This window comes from Aulonocara stuartgranti (assembly GCF_965226115.1).
Source record: "Aulonocara stuartgranti genome assembly, chromosome: 13".
NCBI lineage: Eukaryota > Metazoa > Chordata > Actinopteri > Cichliformes > Cichlidae > Aulonocara > Aulonocara stuartgranti.
Window position 1 is genome coordinate 13,748,731 of NC_138949.1, and position 16,585 is coordinate 13,765,315.

Below are 16,585 nucleotides of genomic sequence, written 5' to 3' on the forward strand. Positions count from 1 at the left end.
CTGCGCTGAGATTGCCCGGCAGTCAAATGGTATGGTGTGTTTTTCCCTTCCTATCTTGACCTGCACATTTCCTTGTGAAGTCTGGCTTCCTCTGGGCTTACAATTTTTCTTGCTTGCTTGTTGGGTTTAAAGAAAAAAAAACTAAAAGTAGCACAATAACTATAGTAGAAATACAAAATGGACATGTGTGTCTGTTTCTTTTTTTTAAGTTAACAAATATGCAGAGGAAATATACCTTTAGTTGAGCAAAGAAAATAGTTCCTCTAGTTTTTTTGTCGTCTGGCCTGATTTGAGGGACTGGGTCAGAGTTAAGGCGGGCAGGGAAATGTATCTTGAGAGAATGATGAAGCGGGGCATAAAGGGAATGAAGGGAAAAGATCAAAAGGATAAAACAACCATTAGCTTCACGTGCTAGACTACTTTTGCTTGCAAGACCCTGACATTCTGCAGAGTGAGGAGATTGAATCTCATCTGTTAACTCCTGCCTCTCCATCTGTCCTCTTCTGCTATCACCGCATCACCTCTCATCATCTGTATTCTCCAGCACTGATTTTCTGCCTATTAGTGCCCCACTCCTTACTACGCCTCACCTACTTCCTGGTCTCCCCGTGTAATCTGTGTTTTTCACTTTAACATCTAGTCTAAGCCAAGCTTGTTTTTCAATCATGTTATCCAAGCTCTTCATTTAAACAGCAATTTGATCCCTAAGTTCGTTTTCTGTGTGCGTTTTGGGAGCGGAGGCCTATTTTCGTCACCTCGAATATACATTGAACGCTACTTTTCAGAATTTCATTGGCAACTTTACAAAGCTGCCTCTCACGAGCTTACACACAGGCGATCCTACAGCATGCTGCTTGTTGTGCACTGCGCATCTAGGGATTTCTCTGATGCAAGGGGACGCAATGAAGGAACAGAGTGACGCCAACCCTGCCGGTGTTTGTATGGAGTATAATCAGGCTTCTACTTTTTAGGTGCTGCTGTTGGGTTTTTGGTTTTTGTTTGTCCATGTGTCGCCACCTCTGTCACACTCCCTTTGCAAGTAGTTATTTGCGCGCAAAGATGTCTGTCGGGCGCTGTACACGCTGAGGATATCGGCATCTTCTTGTGTCTTCATATAGACCATCTAAAAACCTATTTTTTCAGGCCGTGAAGGGTCATCGGCGTGACCCGTTGATTTGCTGTCAATCCGGCTCATCTCCTCATCTGTTCATTAGCATGACAGAGGAGCTCTCCTGCCAAAGCAGTTAGTCACAAGAATCAGCCCCTGTCACAACACATTACAACAGCAGGCTTCTCTAATAGCGCTGGCAGTCGTGGCAACCATAGCCAATGCTCAGTGCATGTACACACCCTTGCACACACACTCACACCAATCAAGAGTTGCTCTTGATCTGCACCCAGGGAGTGTTTCTGTATCTCTCTCCATCATTTTCTACCTCGCTCTTTCCATCCACATATTCTCCCTCCTTCCTTCCTTCCTTCCTTCCTTCCTTCCTTCCTTCCTTCCTTCCTTCCTTCCTTCCTTTCTTCCTTTCCCTGATGCTTGGCTACCCATTTACAGCCTGCCATTAATCTCCCTCTTTCTCCCCTCCTCCTCCTCGCCCTTTCCCTCCATCATTGCCTTACATTAGCGAGGTTACCTGTGCTTACCATCCATCTCTCCCATTTTCTCGTCCTTTTCCTAAGTTCTCTCCCTCACTGGCTCTATTTCTGTCACCCTTCTTTCTGCTCCGTGTCTTCATAATGCTCCAAGAGATAGGGACTTTTCATTTTTAATCCATCCATCTTTCCCCTGTGATGTTTTAGTTTACTCTCACTCTCTTCCCACAACTCGATAAGCCCCCTAACACTCTCCTCTCCCTTCATTATCACCTGCTCGGAGTGTCTGGTGTGATTTGTACAGGAAGTTTGATCCGTCCGTCTTTCTCCCTCTCCGGGGAGTTGAGTTGTCATATCAAATAATAAAAGAACCGCATATGTTTTGACGTAATTTGCCGACTCGTCTCACGATCGCAGGTCCCACTTCTTGACGTAGCGCATGGTAACGTGGCAGGACCCTAAGACAAAATCAGAAACATGAGCTGAATTTAAATTTTTCAAACAGAGCACAAATTTTAAAGTGCACAAATTGTAAAAGATGGCCATTCTGATCATTTACTTGAGGCCAAATGAAAGAGCAGCGAGGACCCAGAATGCAGCTCTGTGCACCAATTAAGGGTGTTCTGGTGAAGGACGTGTAATTTGACTGTGTGTGTGTCTCCAGTCTTGCCGTAATCTCTGAGTGGGGTGGATTTACTGGTTTTGGTGAGGTTTGTGTATGCGTGAGGTCAGGTGCTTATCTCCACCTGTGTGTGTGTGTGTGTGTGTGTTTGTGAGAGAAACATAAGTGGGGTGAGAGAGCAGAGTTTTGCCTTTAAGGCAGAAACTGTCTGTTCTAAAGGAGTGGCCACTGGTATTGACTGGAATTTAAAAGCAACCCTCCTCCCTACACACATTTACACACAAATAGAAGTGCGCCTGCTATACATGTAGTAGTTACTTTCATCAAAAAGTAGCCTTTATGCATTCTGATGCAAAGTTTCATGCTTACATGCATAGTCAAGGGCTTCATAACACATGGGATTTAATGTCAAAGAGATCTTTAGGAAAGAAATTGAAGGCTGTATGCACTACATTCATGATGCCACCTCCGCTGTTTGTCCTGTGAGTGGTCTCTAAGCTCTAAGTGTGTGTGTGTGTGTGTGTGTAAGGAGTAATCAGTTCAAGGAGTTATGAGTGAGGACAGAAGAATGACCCGGTGAGCGAAGGGGGAGGTAGACTGTTGCAGAAGTTGGGAGAGAGGTGGATTAGAGGACAGGAGAGGAGGGTGAGGTGGGGGCACAGACCAGCCAAAGCAGAGAGAAACCAATGCAAGTACAGCGGGATGGAGGGTGAAGCGCCGGTTGGGGAGGGTAGGCAGGATAGGGTGGGTAATTACAGGGGCCCAGAGAGGAGAGGCCTGTAATCAGTCTGCCCTCAGGAAGGAATGCAGCTCATCTTCTCATGTAATTACGGCCATTTAAACGGCTCCGGCTTCCAAACACTCATCCCACTCAACTGCTTACCTATTCACTATACATGCTTGCACACACACGCATACACAGAGACACCGTGAGACAATCAGCGACAGAAACGGACAGATTTTTAGGGAAAACTTCCAAATGGAGGAAACGAGGAGACAGGCTGTGGGCAATGTGTGAGCGTGTGTAGCTGCAGAGTTGATAGCCGTGTAGACTGCAGGCCTCTAGAGGAGAGGACTCCATGTGAATACCCACCATGGCAACCAGCCACTCCAGGTAGATTTGCGCAATTCTCATCAAGCAGCTGTGCAGTGGGAGAGTAGGCCAGCAATGGCGCCTTGCACTCAGCTCGTGCACTTGGATCTACACGTGCAGTAGGAAGGGCAAGAGTCGCGTTCTCATTCGCGTGAGCTTGACCTCCAAGTAACAGTTGTGATGCTGGTCTGTAATTTTGAGAGGACGTTTTGTCTCAGCCCTCTCTAACCCCCTGTCTACATCTGCAAAAGTGATTGATAGCACTGTTTGTGTACGCCTGTGTTCCCATGCAGTAGGTGGTCGTCAGGGCATACACAAACAGCACAGAGCCACTTTTTGATGGGCCATGATTAATGAGCTCAGTGGGGGGTGGCGCCCCCTAGCTGTGACAGAGCACACTTTCAGCCATGATGTATCCCCCCCCCCAGTCCCCGCGTCTATTCAAATGCACCAGTAGCAGCAGTGGGCTCACAGCTACAACACAAGCCCAAATCCTCTTAGCGCTCCCACTCTCACAGTCACACTCACCCACACATCCAAAAACACAGTCGCAGAAGCTCGCTTATGGATGGGGGGGGCACTGACGGTTACATGCACGGTGAGTAAATATATTCTATAGATTGCTGCAAACACACCCACCATGTCGCTCTTTTACACACACGCTTTGAATATAGTGTGGGTCCATGTGAAACAACCACGTAATTCTCCAGTATTCACCCAGTTATCAGCAAAAACCACCACTGTCTGTCCCTCTTTCATTTACTGCCTTATTTACCGTTTGTAACCATGTGGTTAGATAACATGTTTACGTGTGTTTCTGTGCATTTCCCCCCACCAGCATCGCCTCCAAGAGGACTGGTTAAGTATTATTGTGACAGGATATGTTTGTGGGAAGAAATGACACAGGAGGCGAGTCCTTTGAGAAAAAAAAAGGGGGGGCAGGTCACGCTTCATTTACAATTAGATGGTTGTAGGGCAACACACCTTGCAGATAAGAGTGTAGGATAACATTCTGTATACAATCAGATCGGTAAATGAGGTCTTTGTTGTGTTGCACGTGTGTGTGTCTGTGTGTGTCTGCATGCATATGTGTTACTATGTCCTCAGGCTTCCTCGCTCTCTCCTGCTGCCACCGGGACATACTGGATGGACAAGCGAAGGATTTCTGTCACTGTGCATCTCCATCACCTGCTCGGCCTTCCTCCTCTGCCAATCTGCTTTTCTTGCCTCCTGTCACCTCACTGTCTCTCTCTCTCTCTCTCTCCCAAACACACCTTTTCTTTTCTGCTTACTGCCTCGCACAGATTCTATCTTTCTTGCCCGCTCGCGCACAAACCCTGCACAGTTAATTAAACTCATGCACTCGTATCTTGATGAAACGATCGGCTTCACACCCCACAGAAATAGCCGCTCTGCAGGTGTCCTCATTAGCATGTTGGAAGCAATCAAAGGTGTGACATTTCCACTGCTACGATGAACTTCCAACAAGTTGCATCTCACAAATATATGACAAATATACAGAAAGGGTGGCAAAGCATTAACAATGTGTGTGTTGTCATATAGTCTTCAGTGCCATTCTCAGAAAATGCCGGCATCATGGGTCTGACAGAAACAGATTTCTGTCATTTTACTCATAAGTTACTTTTACATTAATGTTCCTCGTGGTTCATTGTCAGATTCGTAAAACTGCTGTCACAACTTTTATACAAAACTAAACACATCTTTATATTTGAAAGCAATCTAAAAGAGGTTTTAATGTTGGGCAAGTTCTCTCACACCAAAGTCCTGTGAAGTAACTTACAAATATAGCAGCTAGCATAGCTAATATGTGAAAAATTACAGCTGAAATTTGCCTTATCATTCATGTTGGAACAATGGAGCAGCAAACTATGGCATATATGGACCTATTCAGAGGTGTAGCACAATTCAAAAACTTCTTTTACAAAATGAGCCCATGCTTTTCAGGTTTACAACTTCTGCACAACACATCAGCTGCTGTGGTCACTGTTTGACAATGTCCGTGACACTAATATCACTATTACTGTGTTTGCCTAATGCAACATTTATTGTGTATTGTAAATAGCTGATAAAAAGTTAAAATGTCAACCAACACTGTGAAAAAGCCCTGTTTCTGTGACAACAACTTACCCAGCTGCCTAATTACCTCAAGAAGAAGCTCTCAACATCTAATGGAAGGTTTCGCAATCATCATCCTTGAATTCAACTTCTTATTCGCTGGCAACAGATGTGCTAAAGTTAGCTGCAGGTCTTTCTGTGAATTTGGCTTCTAGGCTATCAAATGCGGTCGTCTCTTCAGCTTTTAGATATATTTTGTGGCTGAGGTTCTTTACTCAGGGGGCAGCACAGTGGTTAGCCCTGCTTTTTCCCAAAGACCTTGCAAGAAGGTCAGAGGAAATTCCATCATCGGGTCGGGGCATTTCTGTGTGAGTTTGTATGTGCTCCCTGTGTTTACGTGGGTGCACTCTGGGTACTCTTCCTCGCAAGTCTAAAGATATGCAGTTAGCACAGTCGTAGGAATGAATGTGCGTGCGAATGGTTGTCTGTCTCTCTGTTAGATAGCCCCATGTCAGCTGGGATAGGCTCCCCGAAGTAAGGTTTAGTGAGTAGGAAAATATATAAGCACATTTATGTGTTTTGTGTTCTTTAAAAAGCTTTTAATTGGTCAATATTTGACAAAAACTAGTATTTTCAGCTAGCTAATTGTTTAACAAAAGAAAGGTGGCAGTTCCACTTTTAACAGAGCAGACTGTAGAGATTCTTTAAAAAGATTGAAGCTAATTACACAAATTACAATATGTAACTGGTTTCTTTTTCTTTTCTTTTCTTTTTTTTTTTACCAACTTTAGAGTATTTCAGTATGCAAATTGCAAGAAATTACTCTCTCTTGCATGGCTGAGGCACTATTGTGTTCACAAAATCGCATAACCTACAAACACCTCCCGTAGTGCTTTAAAACACATATACATATGTAACACATATGTAACATGCAACTTCTTTTGGTGCTTTGCTACTGGAAACTGAATTTCCCAGAGGAACCCACCCGAGGGATTAATAAAGTTTCATCTATCTATCTATCTAAATTTTCTGCTATAGTATTGCTATGACCGTATTTTGCCGGGATGACAAACACTCACGAATGCTCGCAAGGTGAAAGCCATACCAGCCGCGCTGTCGCCGCTAGTAATCATGAAGCACATGAAGGGGAGTTCGTGTGCCTGCTGGTGCGAGAGAGGAAGTCTGTTAGTTAGAGAGTCACCATGGTGAGTACAAAGAAGCGGGCTGCAGAGACATGTGAAGCCGCTGCAGGTTCACATCTTGGTGGCAGTATCAAAATACCCAAACAAGAGCTTTCAAGGCCAACATTTGGAAGACTTGATGAGAGAGCACACAGAGTTGGAGCTGTGGTGCTCTTAGCAGGAAATCAAATTCTGCTTCCTGCCTCCTGACGACTCACAGCAATCGTGATGAAATGAAAATAATGGCACTGTTAGTCACTGGTGAATTAATGACATTTCCTATTAAAAGATGACCAATTTTGCCCCCTGTCTGCGCTCAAAGGGGCTGCTTATGTTGTAAGCGTTTCTGCGAGTGTGTGCGTGTTCGGTCAGATGGGTGAACCGCATGACTCCTCACACTCCGTCTGCCTTTGTTGATGTGAGAAGCGATGCTGTGTCACTCCAACCTGTACTCATGTCGCCTTGTGCCCTGCTTGACGCCAAAATACACACACACTGTGACTGCCCCACTCACACGTGCAGTGATTCTCCATCAGATCCTTCTAAGTCTCCACACATGCTTCTTTCCAGTCTTCACATCTCTTCACTTTATCTTTTTTACCTCCTCCCTGGTTTCTTTTCTCTCCTCTTGTACGATTTTTTTCAAGCTGATGAGGATGAGGTCAGGCTGAATATCAATCACTCAATGTAATTGTCCTTTAAGGAAGGCAAGGAGAGACTGTCTTCCTCCATCAATCTCTGTCTCTTTCAACCTGCCTCTGTGTAGTGTGTGCAACTTGCACCCCGGGGCTTCCTCTCAAGAATAATGATAATGAGGTGGATAGGGTGAGGATGATGTATAACGTCAATGTTGCATAATGGCTGTTGATCACTGTATTAATTGGTCTTGTTTTCTTAGTCATAAGCAGTGTTGTCACATTTGACCATCTGTCCTCACAGCTGTTTGACCTCAGTGGGCTGAGTAGAACCAGACAGTGATAATATGTAATATGTTTTAACATTCTGCCACTTTCATATTTTTACATATGTCATTTTGCAGTGGCTGGTTCCTCTTACAGTAGTATATAGATAATAAAAAACTATGTTGTCATAAAAAGGAAATAAAACAAGACAACAACACCAAAACAATAAACAGGAATAGTACTTATGGAGTACTTCCCTACTCTTACTGAGCACTCAAAGCCACAATCAGCCATTCACACGCACACACACGTTCGCACTGCACTTTATCCTGTGCCTTCGAGTGCTTTTACCTATCACACACGTTGAGTCGGATGCATTGGCGGCAATTTATATCCTGCCTCAGGACACTTCAGCGTGTACTGTGGATCAAACCGCTGACCTTTCAACGAGCAGTTGATCAGCTCTGCCTCCTGGGCCACAGCGACCCCTACTCTTAGGCTCTGTTAACAAAACCTGTAATATTTTGTACGGGGCTATGAAGTCAGTCCTTAACAGGCTGCCTGTTGTGCTTTTCGGTTAGATGTAATGCCACTTCTTGTTCCCACTGTTTGTAATCAAAGTCAACATCTGGCTCGTTAGTGTTAATGTTTCCACAGCAGAGCTGTGAAGTGCTGCCTTGAGACATATTCTTCCAAACTCTGTGCCACAAATGAAGCCGTGGCTGGGAGAAAAAACACCTGTTAGCCTTGAGTATCTTTGCCTCACCTGTTTCCCTGAGATTGTGTGCGTAGGGTCTGATCTCCGCCTCCAATGAAAGCCAAGCAGAGTGACCAGAAGTGACAGCAAAACGAGTCAGATTATTTAAAACTGATAAAATTTTAAACACCATACGCAGCTCCTGTCCAAGTTGCTTTTGGTCCTATCTGGCCAGCACCATAATGTTTGCCTCGCTGAAGAGATTTAGCGTCAGAACGAATAAATCGTGTCTTATATTAATATTTTGCATCAAATGTTTAGGAGAATGAGTAACAAGGGGCCCATTTCTTACAGGTTCCTTCTCCATATGTTGCCTGGTGGCCAATAATAAAACACATTCAAACACGCTGAAAAGCCACAGTGGGTATTTTTGTCTGTTTACCGGTTTAGCAGCATTTGAAAAATTCATATCATGCATGAAATTACTGGCTGGTGTGCTGCTGCATCCAGTACAGCACCCAGCACTGGGGTTGGTTGTGCTTCGTAGTTGGGCCCATGTTTTCTTTGCATGTGTATTTTTCATTAAAGTAAGATGTCATTTGAAGTTGAATGGACAGAGCAAAGTGCTTTGAATCCAGGAGGCAAGAGGGAAGGAAGACTGGAGTCAGGGGAGGGCAAGAAGGAAAGCATTGCCACGTCATATACGAGGCAATGGGATGCTGCACCGCCGATTGTTTCTGATATAACTCATATTTTTTTTCTATAAAAAAAATAAAAACTTCATGATCTTGCCAAACACAACTTAACCCCGTCTCTTTTGTAGTATTTCTCTGTCGCTCGACCTCTTCAAAGTACTCTTCCTCCTGTGCTTTATTCTCTCATGCTTGCTTTTCCCCTACTTCTGAGTGCAGTGTTGGGATAGTGAGGGCACTGAAGGGGACAGTAATGACTAACTCTGTAAAGGTAATGATAAAGTACAGATGCTTTAGACTCCACTCTGGCTAGAGGCGCTGGGGCTAAGAAAATTACAGTCATTCGTGTGTGTGTGTGTGTGTGTGTGTGTGTGTGTGTGTGTGTGAGAGAGAGAGAGACAGACAGACAGAGAGAGAATGAGGAGCAAAAGAAAAGAGAGGGCAGAGAGAACAACAGAGAGTTTCACAGGCTTAGACAAAGACAGACATTGCTGTGATTCATTTCCCTTGCCAGTTATTATAGCTGTCCAGTGTGTGTGAATTTGTGTGTGTGTGTGTGTGTGTGTGCGCGCGTGCCTTATTGTCTCTCTGCTCACCACTTGGCTTTGAGTGTCTCTTGACCTGTCTTTGGCCAGCTCTCTTGTCTTCCCATCCTGTCACCCCTGTCCAGACGCCCTCTGTCTTTCTCCCACGCAGTCCTGCCTTGAAGTGACCACTGTCACTTCAACTCTCCGTTACGGCGAACTGAAGCTCTGCACTTCACCACACAGTCAAACGTGAAGGAGGGGACTCCTTCATTTGCAGATGAGTTCAGCATGCATGAATAAGAGTGGTTGAGAATGCTCTGTATAACTATAGGTTGTCATCTAGTGTCTGGGTCTACTTGTGCCTATGTGTTCACACAATTGTGTGCTCTAGAAAGGAATACCCAGAAGCCTGTGTTTGCTGTCTAGCTGTCTGCTGTCTGTCATTAGAGTAATAAAAGACTTGCTGTGCTGCACGGTGAGGAGTTCTTGTCTTTAAGGCTCCTCCATTCCGCACAAATTGCCAGCTGCTGAGCTCTGATGGATGTTTGTATGGTGGCCCAAAAACACAGGTTCTACTTTAAACCCCTAGCTCCATTATCCCAGACAGAGATGCAGGGGAGAAAAAGGGTGTCTGTCTGTCCGTCTCCTTCCTCTGTCATCTAAAAGTGTTTTAATTAAACTGTGCCTCTCTGCAGGCCTCAGAGCGCACACGCGCGCACACACACAGACACGGCACAGAGAGGGAGGTTTATCCAAATACGCAGTGCTCTCCTTCCATTCTGTCTCCGGCTGAACCGCCGCCTCTCTTTTGTTTGTCTTTCTGCAACCGTTCTTTTTCTGCCTTTCCTCCTTCTCTCTCCGTGCCCCCTCTCATCGCGCCTGAAGAGTGACAGGCTGTGTTTTCAGCCGATGTTTGAACACAGAGCGATCAATGCCGGACAAAGGGAAAAGAGCGGGGGAGTGGGGCGGGGAGGGGCGACACAATTGGTTATTGACAGAGAATACAAAGTTTGAGGGACTGGAGGCGACAGCTTAGCAGGGAGAGAGGAACCGAGAGAGGGAGAGAGGCATGCCAATGAATGCGATTCATGTTCATGGTTAAGCATCACGTTCTGATGTGTTAACTTCCATTATTCATAATTGTTTGTGTTTACCTGCTGGTATCCTCAGCATTGTGCATGCTTAATTGAGCGTATATAAGTGACGTAAAAGTGCGAACACCTGCTCTAAGGAACAAGTGGGTGTTTGTTCCTGTGTTTCTATTTGTTTCGCTGTATTCCTCGGAAACTCCTTGAGGATCGCCCTTGGCATTTAGAAAAAAAAAAGTCTAGTATGATGAAGCCACTCTCGTTGAACTAAAGTAAAATTTAGTTTTAAGGTGTCCATCACTGACACAAATATTGCACTGGTGGCTAGCTGGATCGTTTACGATGCATTAATGCTCAGTGAAACAGAAAAAAAGTATTTGAAAACCTTTATTGATCACGTTGAGCTCATCATCACCGTCAGCATTTCTGCTTTTACTGTACACTGCCGAGGTCTGGGTGGGTTAAAAGGTGAGGGTTCAGTTTAAGGTCACAGGTGATTGCAGTGACTGGAACAATGAAGTGTTTGCGTGGGAGAGAGAAAAGAGTCAAAAACAAGACGCTCCAAAACAGCGATCTATCCTGGATCACTGTAATGCCTTGAGCAGCTGATGGATTTCTTGTCTCTGGCTAGCCCTCAGTTGGTAATTCTACTTTTACCTCAGCTAGACCTTTTATAGTCATATAGATGTGACTTTACTTGAAGATGGTACAGCCTCCTGAATACCATAAATCCTCGTTGGCCTTGGTTTCAATCCTGCTACAATTTTTCTCTCCTGCTTCCTCTGCGAGCTCTGCGCTCTGCTTTGCTTTCCCTAATGTCTCAGACAGAATCTGTCAAGGGGAACAGTGGGATGAGAGTGGGCAAGTGCTCACTTTCCTAAAATAGGAGATGGTATCTTTCTAAGTACTTTCTCTTGTTCCCTGGTTGTAGAATACCTGATCAGGTTGAGGCTTGATACATTTTGAAAACTGAACACTGCAAATCTGCCTTGTTTAAATCTCGTAGTTTAAAAGCAGCTGAATTTGCTCACGCATCTCTCTCTCTCTCTCTTTTGTTTTAGCCATTCTGAATATAGAGGATGAGATTTGAGAACTGCAAGGCTGTAAGGCTGTAGTGTAGGAAAAGCACAGTTTCCAGTGAGCGGCTCCCACATATGTGAATTCATCTGTAGGCATACATGTGAAGTGAAGACAGCGCACCGAGTTCGATATGCCTTTAGCTTTTGGATTATCCTGACTGGAGAAAATGTAAATCTTCTTCACGTTAATGCTCATTGACTCCACATCATTTTTACAACCAGGTAAAAACAAGTTTTCTGCTGTAAAGTCAGACATATTAAAAATTTATAAGAACCTGTATTCCTCAGAAATGCAAGGGATGGGACCAGTATGATAGAGTGGGGCAAAATTAAAGGAAAACCTGGACTCCTCATCTCTACAATGAGGGGATCCAATGGCTGTTATGCCATGAGGGCCATTTTCCTGCTTCAATTCAGGTCAAATTATCCCCTTATAGAGAAGGGTCCCTGCAAATGAGTATAAATTGTCATCTTTAGGCTATGACTAGTCATTTTTAGACTGATGGCAGTGGTCTGTTCCAAAATGACAGTGCTACAGAGGCCCTGAGAGGTCAAACACACTGCAACTTAAGAAAACACAAGCAAATAGTAAAACACTTTAAATGAATGCAAAACAGACAATGGAAGTAAAACATTTAATCAAAAAAACTCTGAAGAAGCACTATATAAGACCCAGTCCATTTACCATTGTGATTATTATCATGTGATGAGAACACACATTCCCTGCAGCTTTTTCATCCTTACAAAAGTCTCAGTTTCTGTCACTTTTGCAGCTTTTATTGTCACATTATTGTCTTCCCCAAATCACCGCCATTCTGGTTTTTGAGCGTTTGCAGAGTTTTTCTACTTGCTGGTGGTGCTTAAATTGCAGTGTGTCTGACCTCCCAGGGGCTCTCATCTAAAGGGGTCTTTGAATGTTTTGGTGAGAGATAAGCTGACGTGAATCATCAACAAAATACCAAATGAGCGACTATATTTTGGGAAAATGTTTGAGGCACTTGTAGCCCAAATGCCAAAATGCACCGAAGCTGTTCAGTGTCCCAACAGTTTTTATTTGTTTTGCCTTTCATTAGTCACCTGTGTGTAGCTGTTCAACAAAACGAGAGAACATTTGGAGCAGCTGACCTATTGCAGCTTTCAAAGTATGCCTACACTTTTTATGTATGTGCTACTTTTGTGCTAACTTTTCATGTTCAAAGCAGACCCTTATATCCCTGCCGTGCTGTCACACGGTCTTTTCCAGTCCACCTGTGCACCTACACACTCGTGCACACAAGGGTAGAGTTCATGTAATACATATATGAGTTGCAGCACGGTTTATTTTTATACATTATTGTAATATTCTTGAAGCTGTCCAGGCCATTTTATTTATTTTGACTACTGTCACAACTTTTCCTATTTATCTGTATAGCACGCATTTTGTCACGCATTATCAGTCCATATACACAAATCTGTCTTCTGCAATAAACATCATTGATATACTGCTTGGGATCTACTCATCATCATTAGAGTACCGCGTCTGACAAAAGAGGTCAGAAAGACTGTGTCCTTCCTGCCAGGAAAAACTTTTGACAGCTTTTCCAAGACGGACGTGTCACATCGAAAATGTCATGGGATAATGTGCGATCAACAGGACTGACCCGCAGAAGGTCAGCGGCTCTCTGCTCCAGCTGAGAAGCACAGACTCTTCCAGAGAAACTAGAGCAGGGGGTCTGCCTTGTCCAGATTGCTGGTTATACAGGGAGGCAAAAATGTCACTGTACTTCTTCCATGATGGTACAAACTATCAGCACCTTAAATGTCTTCTTGAAATGCACTTACAGAGTGGCTTTCCCCCGAAGCTTGAGAGGGGCACACAAAATAAGCTGTCATACAGACATTTTCTCCCTTTCGATGTGTGATAGGTTAGTGATATGGACAAATTTGGCATTTTGCTTTTTCCATACCTCCTCGTCAGTGAGGTCAGCGACCAGGAGAAGCCGCAGATTTGCCATAGATCAGATTCACTGCACTGCTCTTTTGTCAGGTCGGTAAATAATTTCTATCCCCCCCCCCCTTTTTTTTTTTTTTTTTCTCCAGAGAGCAGCGACTACAGCGAGGCCGAGGTTCTTCCTGACTCCTTCCCGTCAGCGCCGGCAGAACCTCTCCCGGAATTCCTGCTAGAACCCGAGGATGCTTTCATAGTGAAGAACCGTCCAGTCCAGCTGCGCTGCCGGGCGTCACCCGCCACCCAAATCTACTTCAAATGTAACGGAGAGTGGGTGAACCAAAACGATCATGTCACTAGAGAGAGTCTGGACCAGATCACAGGTGAAGACCTGCACGCTCACACACTGTAAACACACACACACATACACACACAGTAATGTCACCTTGTATTTTACAGACATAAACATCATCCTCAATTACTAACATCATTTTCAACTACATAATCCATTAGCTCCTATAGGATTTTATGTGCACGTTAACTGCTTTTGGCCTGCAGCCAATGCATTATTTATATGCACTGTGAAAAATGTGCCTCACTAATCTCTCACTCTCCTGCTCTTACCGTGTCTCTCTTCTCTCTCTCTCTCTCGCTCCCTTTCTCACTCTGCACAGGCCTGGTGGTGCGGGAGGTGGACATCTCAGTGTCGAGGACCCAGGTGGAGGAGCTGTTCGGACTGGAGGACTACTGGTGCCAGTGTGTGGCCTGGAGCTCAGCTGGCACCACCAAGAGCAGCCGCGCCTACGTTCGCATTGCATGTCAGTATCAAGGCGGCGTGTTTGCACATGCTGCACGTATGCGTGTGAGAGACAGAGTGAGAGAGCAAGAGGAAGAGAAACAGCGAAAGGGCAAATGTTTTCAACTTTCTCCTTGTCACACGCGTCAGTTTAAGTATATATGCAAATAAATTGCCGTAACACTCCATCTTGATCCCTGGTGGTAATGTGGGGCGCGGTGTGATTGACACGTCGCATGTTTATGAGAGTCTGGAGTGTGGAAAAATGACACAGTTACTGAGGCTTTTGGGGGCTTTGCCTGGTGTGTGTGTGTGTGCGTGTGACAGGCAGTGTCGCTGAGATAAACTGAGTGTCACTCTCTGCTGTCACAGGGCAGCCTTCACTAACTGCTGACTGCATGTGTGTCGCCCTCTGTAGACTTGAGAAAAAACTTTGAACAGGAGCCTTTGGGGCGGGAGGTGCGTCTTGAGCAGGAGGTGCTGCTGCAGTGTCGCCCCCCAGAGGGCATGCCTGCTGCCGAGGTAAATGCTTTTCTCCCCACCGTCACTCTCATCACCTACAGATGAGGACTGAATTTGTAACCCCCCTATGAAATTTAAAGTCTTTGTCAAAACTTTACCAAGGACTTTTTTTTAAAGAGCATAGGGTTTTCAACATTACAGCATTTCTACACATACTAGCTCTCTTTAGAGAGCATAAATTATCTCTATTTGCACACAATAACAGAATTATTTCAGAAAAAAGTGATAAAAGCCAAGATTATTAGCCTCCTGAAAAACTGACCTTTTTATTGAGGCGTATTACAAAACTAAGGGTTATCGTCCAATTTACACACAGCATAAAAACTTCAGCAAGGGTTTGAGCTGTCACTTGAGAAAGCATCACAGCAAAAACAAAAGAAATCTGTTTAGACTTAAGAAAAAGAGTTGTTGATGCTCGCAAAGCAGGAGATGGATTTACAAAGTTATCGCAGCATTTCCAAGTGTCAAGAACTGGAGGGAGAAGTATGATCATGAAATTCAAAGCGAGCCATACAGTACAGAACAAGCCTGGGAGAGGCAGGAAGCAAAAGATTTCAAAGGCTCTGGAAAGAAAAGTAGTGAGAGATGAGTCTAAAGACCCCAGAATAACTGCCAAGACACTAGTGAATGATTTAGCGACGTCAGGAACATGAGATGAAACTGGAGCGCTTTAACCGCAGAAGCGCTGCTCATGTTTGGAGAAAGAAAGGAGAGACATACAACCCAAAGAGCAGTGACCCCATCGTGAAACATGGTGGTGGGAGTATTATGCTTGAGTATGACTGAAAGTAAGAATCCTGACAAGATGGAAGGAATCAGGAACAAAAATGGATATGTGAAGATTTTGAAAGAAAACTTTCAAAGAGAACTACCTCCAAATGCTCAAAGTGAACGTTACTGACTGACCTGCACAAAACTCTGACTTGAATCTTAATGAAAAATCTGTGGGGTGAACTGAAGGTCCATGCCAGAAGACCATGAAATCTGAACTGCAGGCTGCAGGCTGTTATGCAGCAAAAAGGACGCACAATTGACCATTAGCATTGGGAGAGCTAATCATTTTGACCCTGGTAGTTTTTGTGTTTTCTGAATAAAAATCGTATTTATGTGCAAAGTAAAATATTATAAGCATCCAAACAAAGACACGCATGTTTGGAAAAGCTGTGTTAAAAAATTCCTTGCTCTGTTTAACGGCACTTTGGAAATACTTTTAAAGAATGAATTTTTCATAGGGGGGCTAATTTGTTCCTCTTCTGTAGCCTTTTCAACACGTTCACACTCATATTTTTCTTCTTGATTCTGATGAGCAATAAACAGCTCAAATCCTTTTGTGTTGTGTTGTTTTGATTTCAGATTTATGCTGTGCAATCTGCAACAGCATAAAACAAAAGGAAAGAAAGTAAAGGGCGAGATGCTGACATTTTGACACCATCAATAAAAGAGTCACTAAAACACGCAAAGAAATATGCTTGTGTCATGTTTTAACACCAAGCTAGTCTAACTGTAAAACCTTGTATCTGAATTGCTTATTTTACCCACATTTGCATTGTGAAAGCTGTCTTTTTCTTTTTAGATACCTATTAACCAGGAGAATTTTGACATAAAAAGCACGTTACGTAAATTTCAAAATAAAAGCAAATTGGTTTAATTATAAAATTATACCAATTTTGTTAATGTAATCAGTTAGTTATGGATTTTTGCCCATTAAAAAGGCAAAAATTAGTCAAAATAAAAGTGAATGAAAGACATTTTTCGAGAGAAGAAACAAATTAGTGTTTTTGCTT

The 16,585-nt window shown here is 43.9% G+C and overlaps 1 protein-coding gene across 6 annotated transcripts in view; it reads left to right on the forward strand.

Annotated features, from left to right (window-relative positions):
• unc5b (unc-5 netrin receptor B) overlaps positions 1-16,585 on the forward strand; it is a 54,828-nt gene that overhangs the window by 22,307 nt on the left and 15,936 nt on the right. For 5 of the 6 annotated variants that reach the window (XM_082556996.1, XM_082556993.1, XM_082556994.1 and 2 more), the window contains exons 2-4: positions 13,636-13,866; positions 14,158-14,301; positions 14,698-14,801. In XM_082556996.1, coding sequence (XP_082413122.1) covers positions 13,636-13,866; positions 14,158-14,301; positions 14,698-14,801 — 479 coding nt within the window. Of the gene's footprint in view, positions 1-11,538; positions 11,779-13,635; positions 13,867-14,157; positions 14,302-14,697; positions 14,802-16,585 lie in introns of all 6 variants that reach the window. The other variant, XM_082556998.1, reaches the window with a different exon arrangement.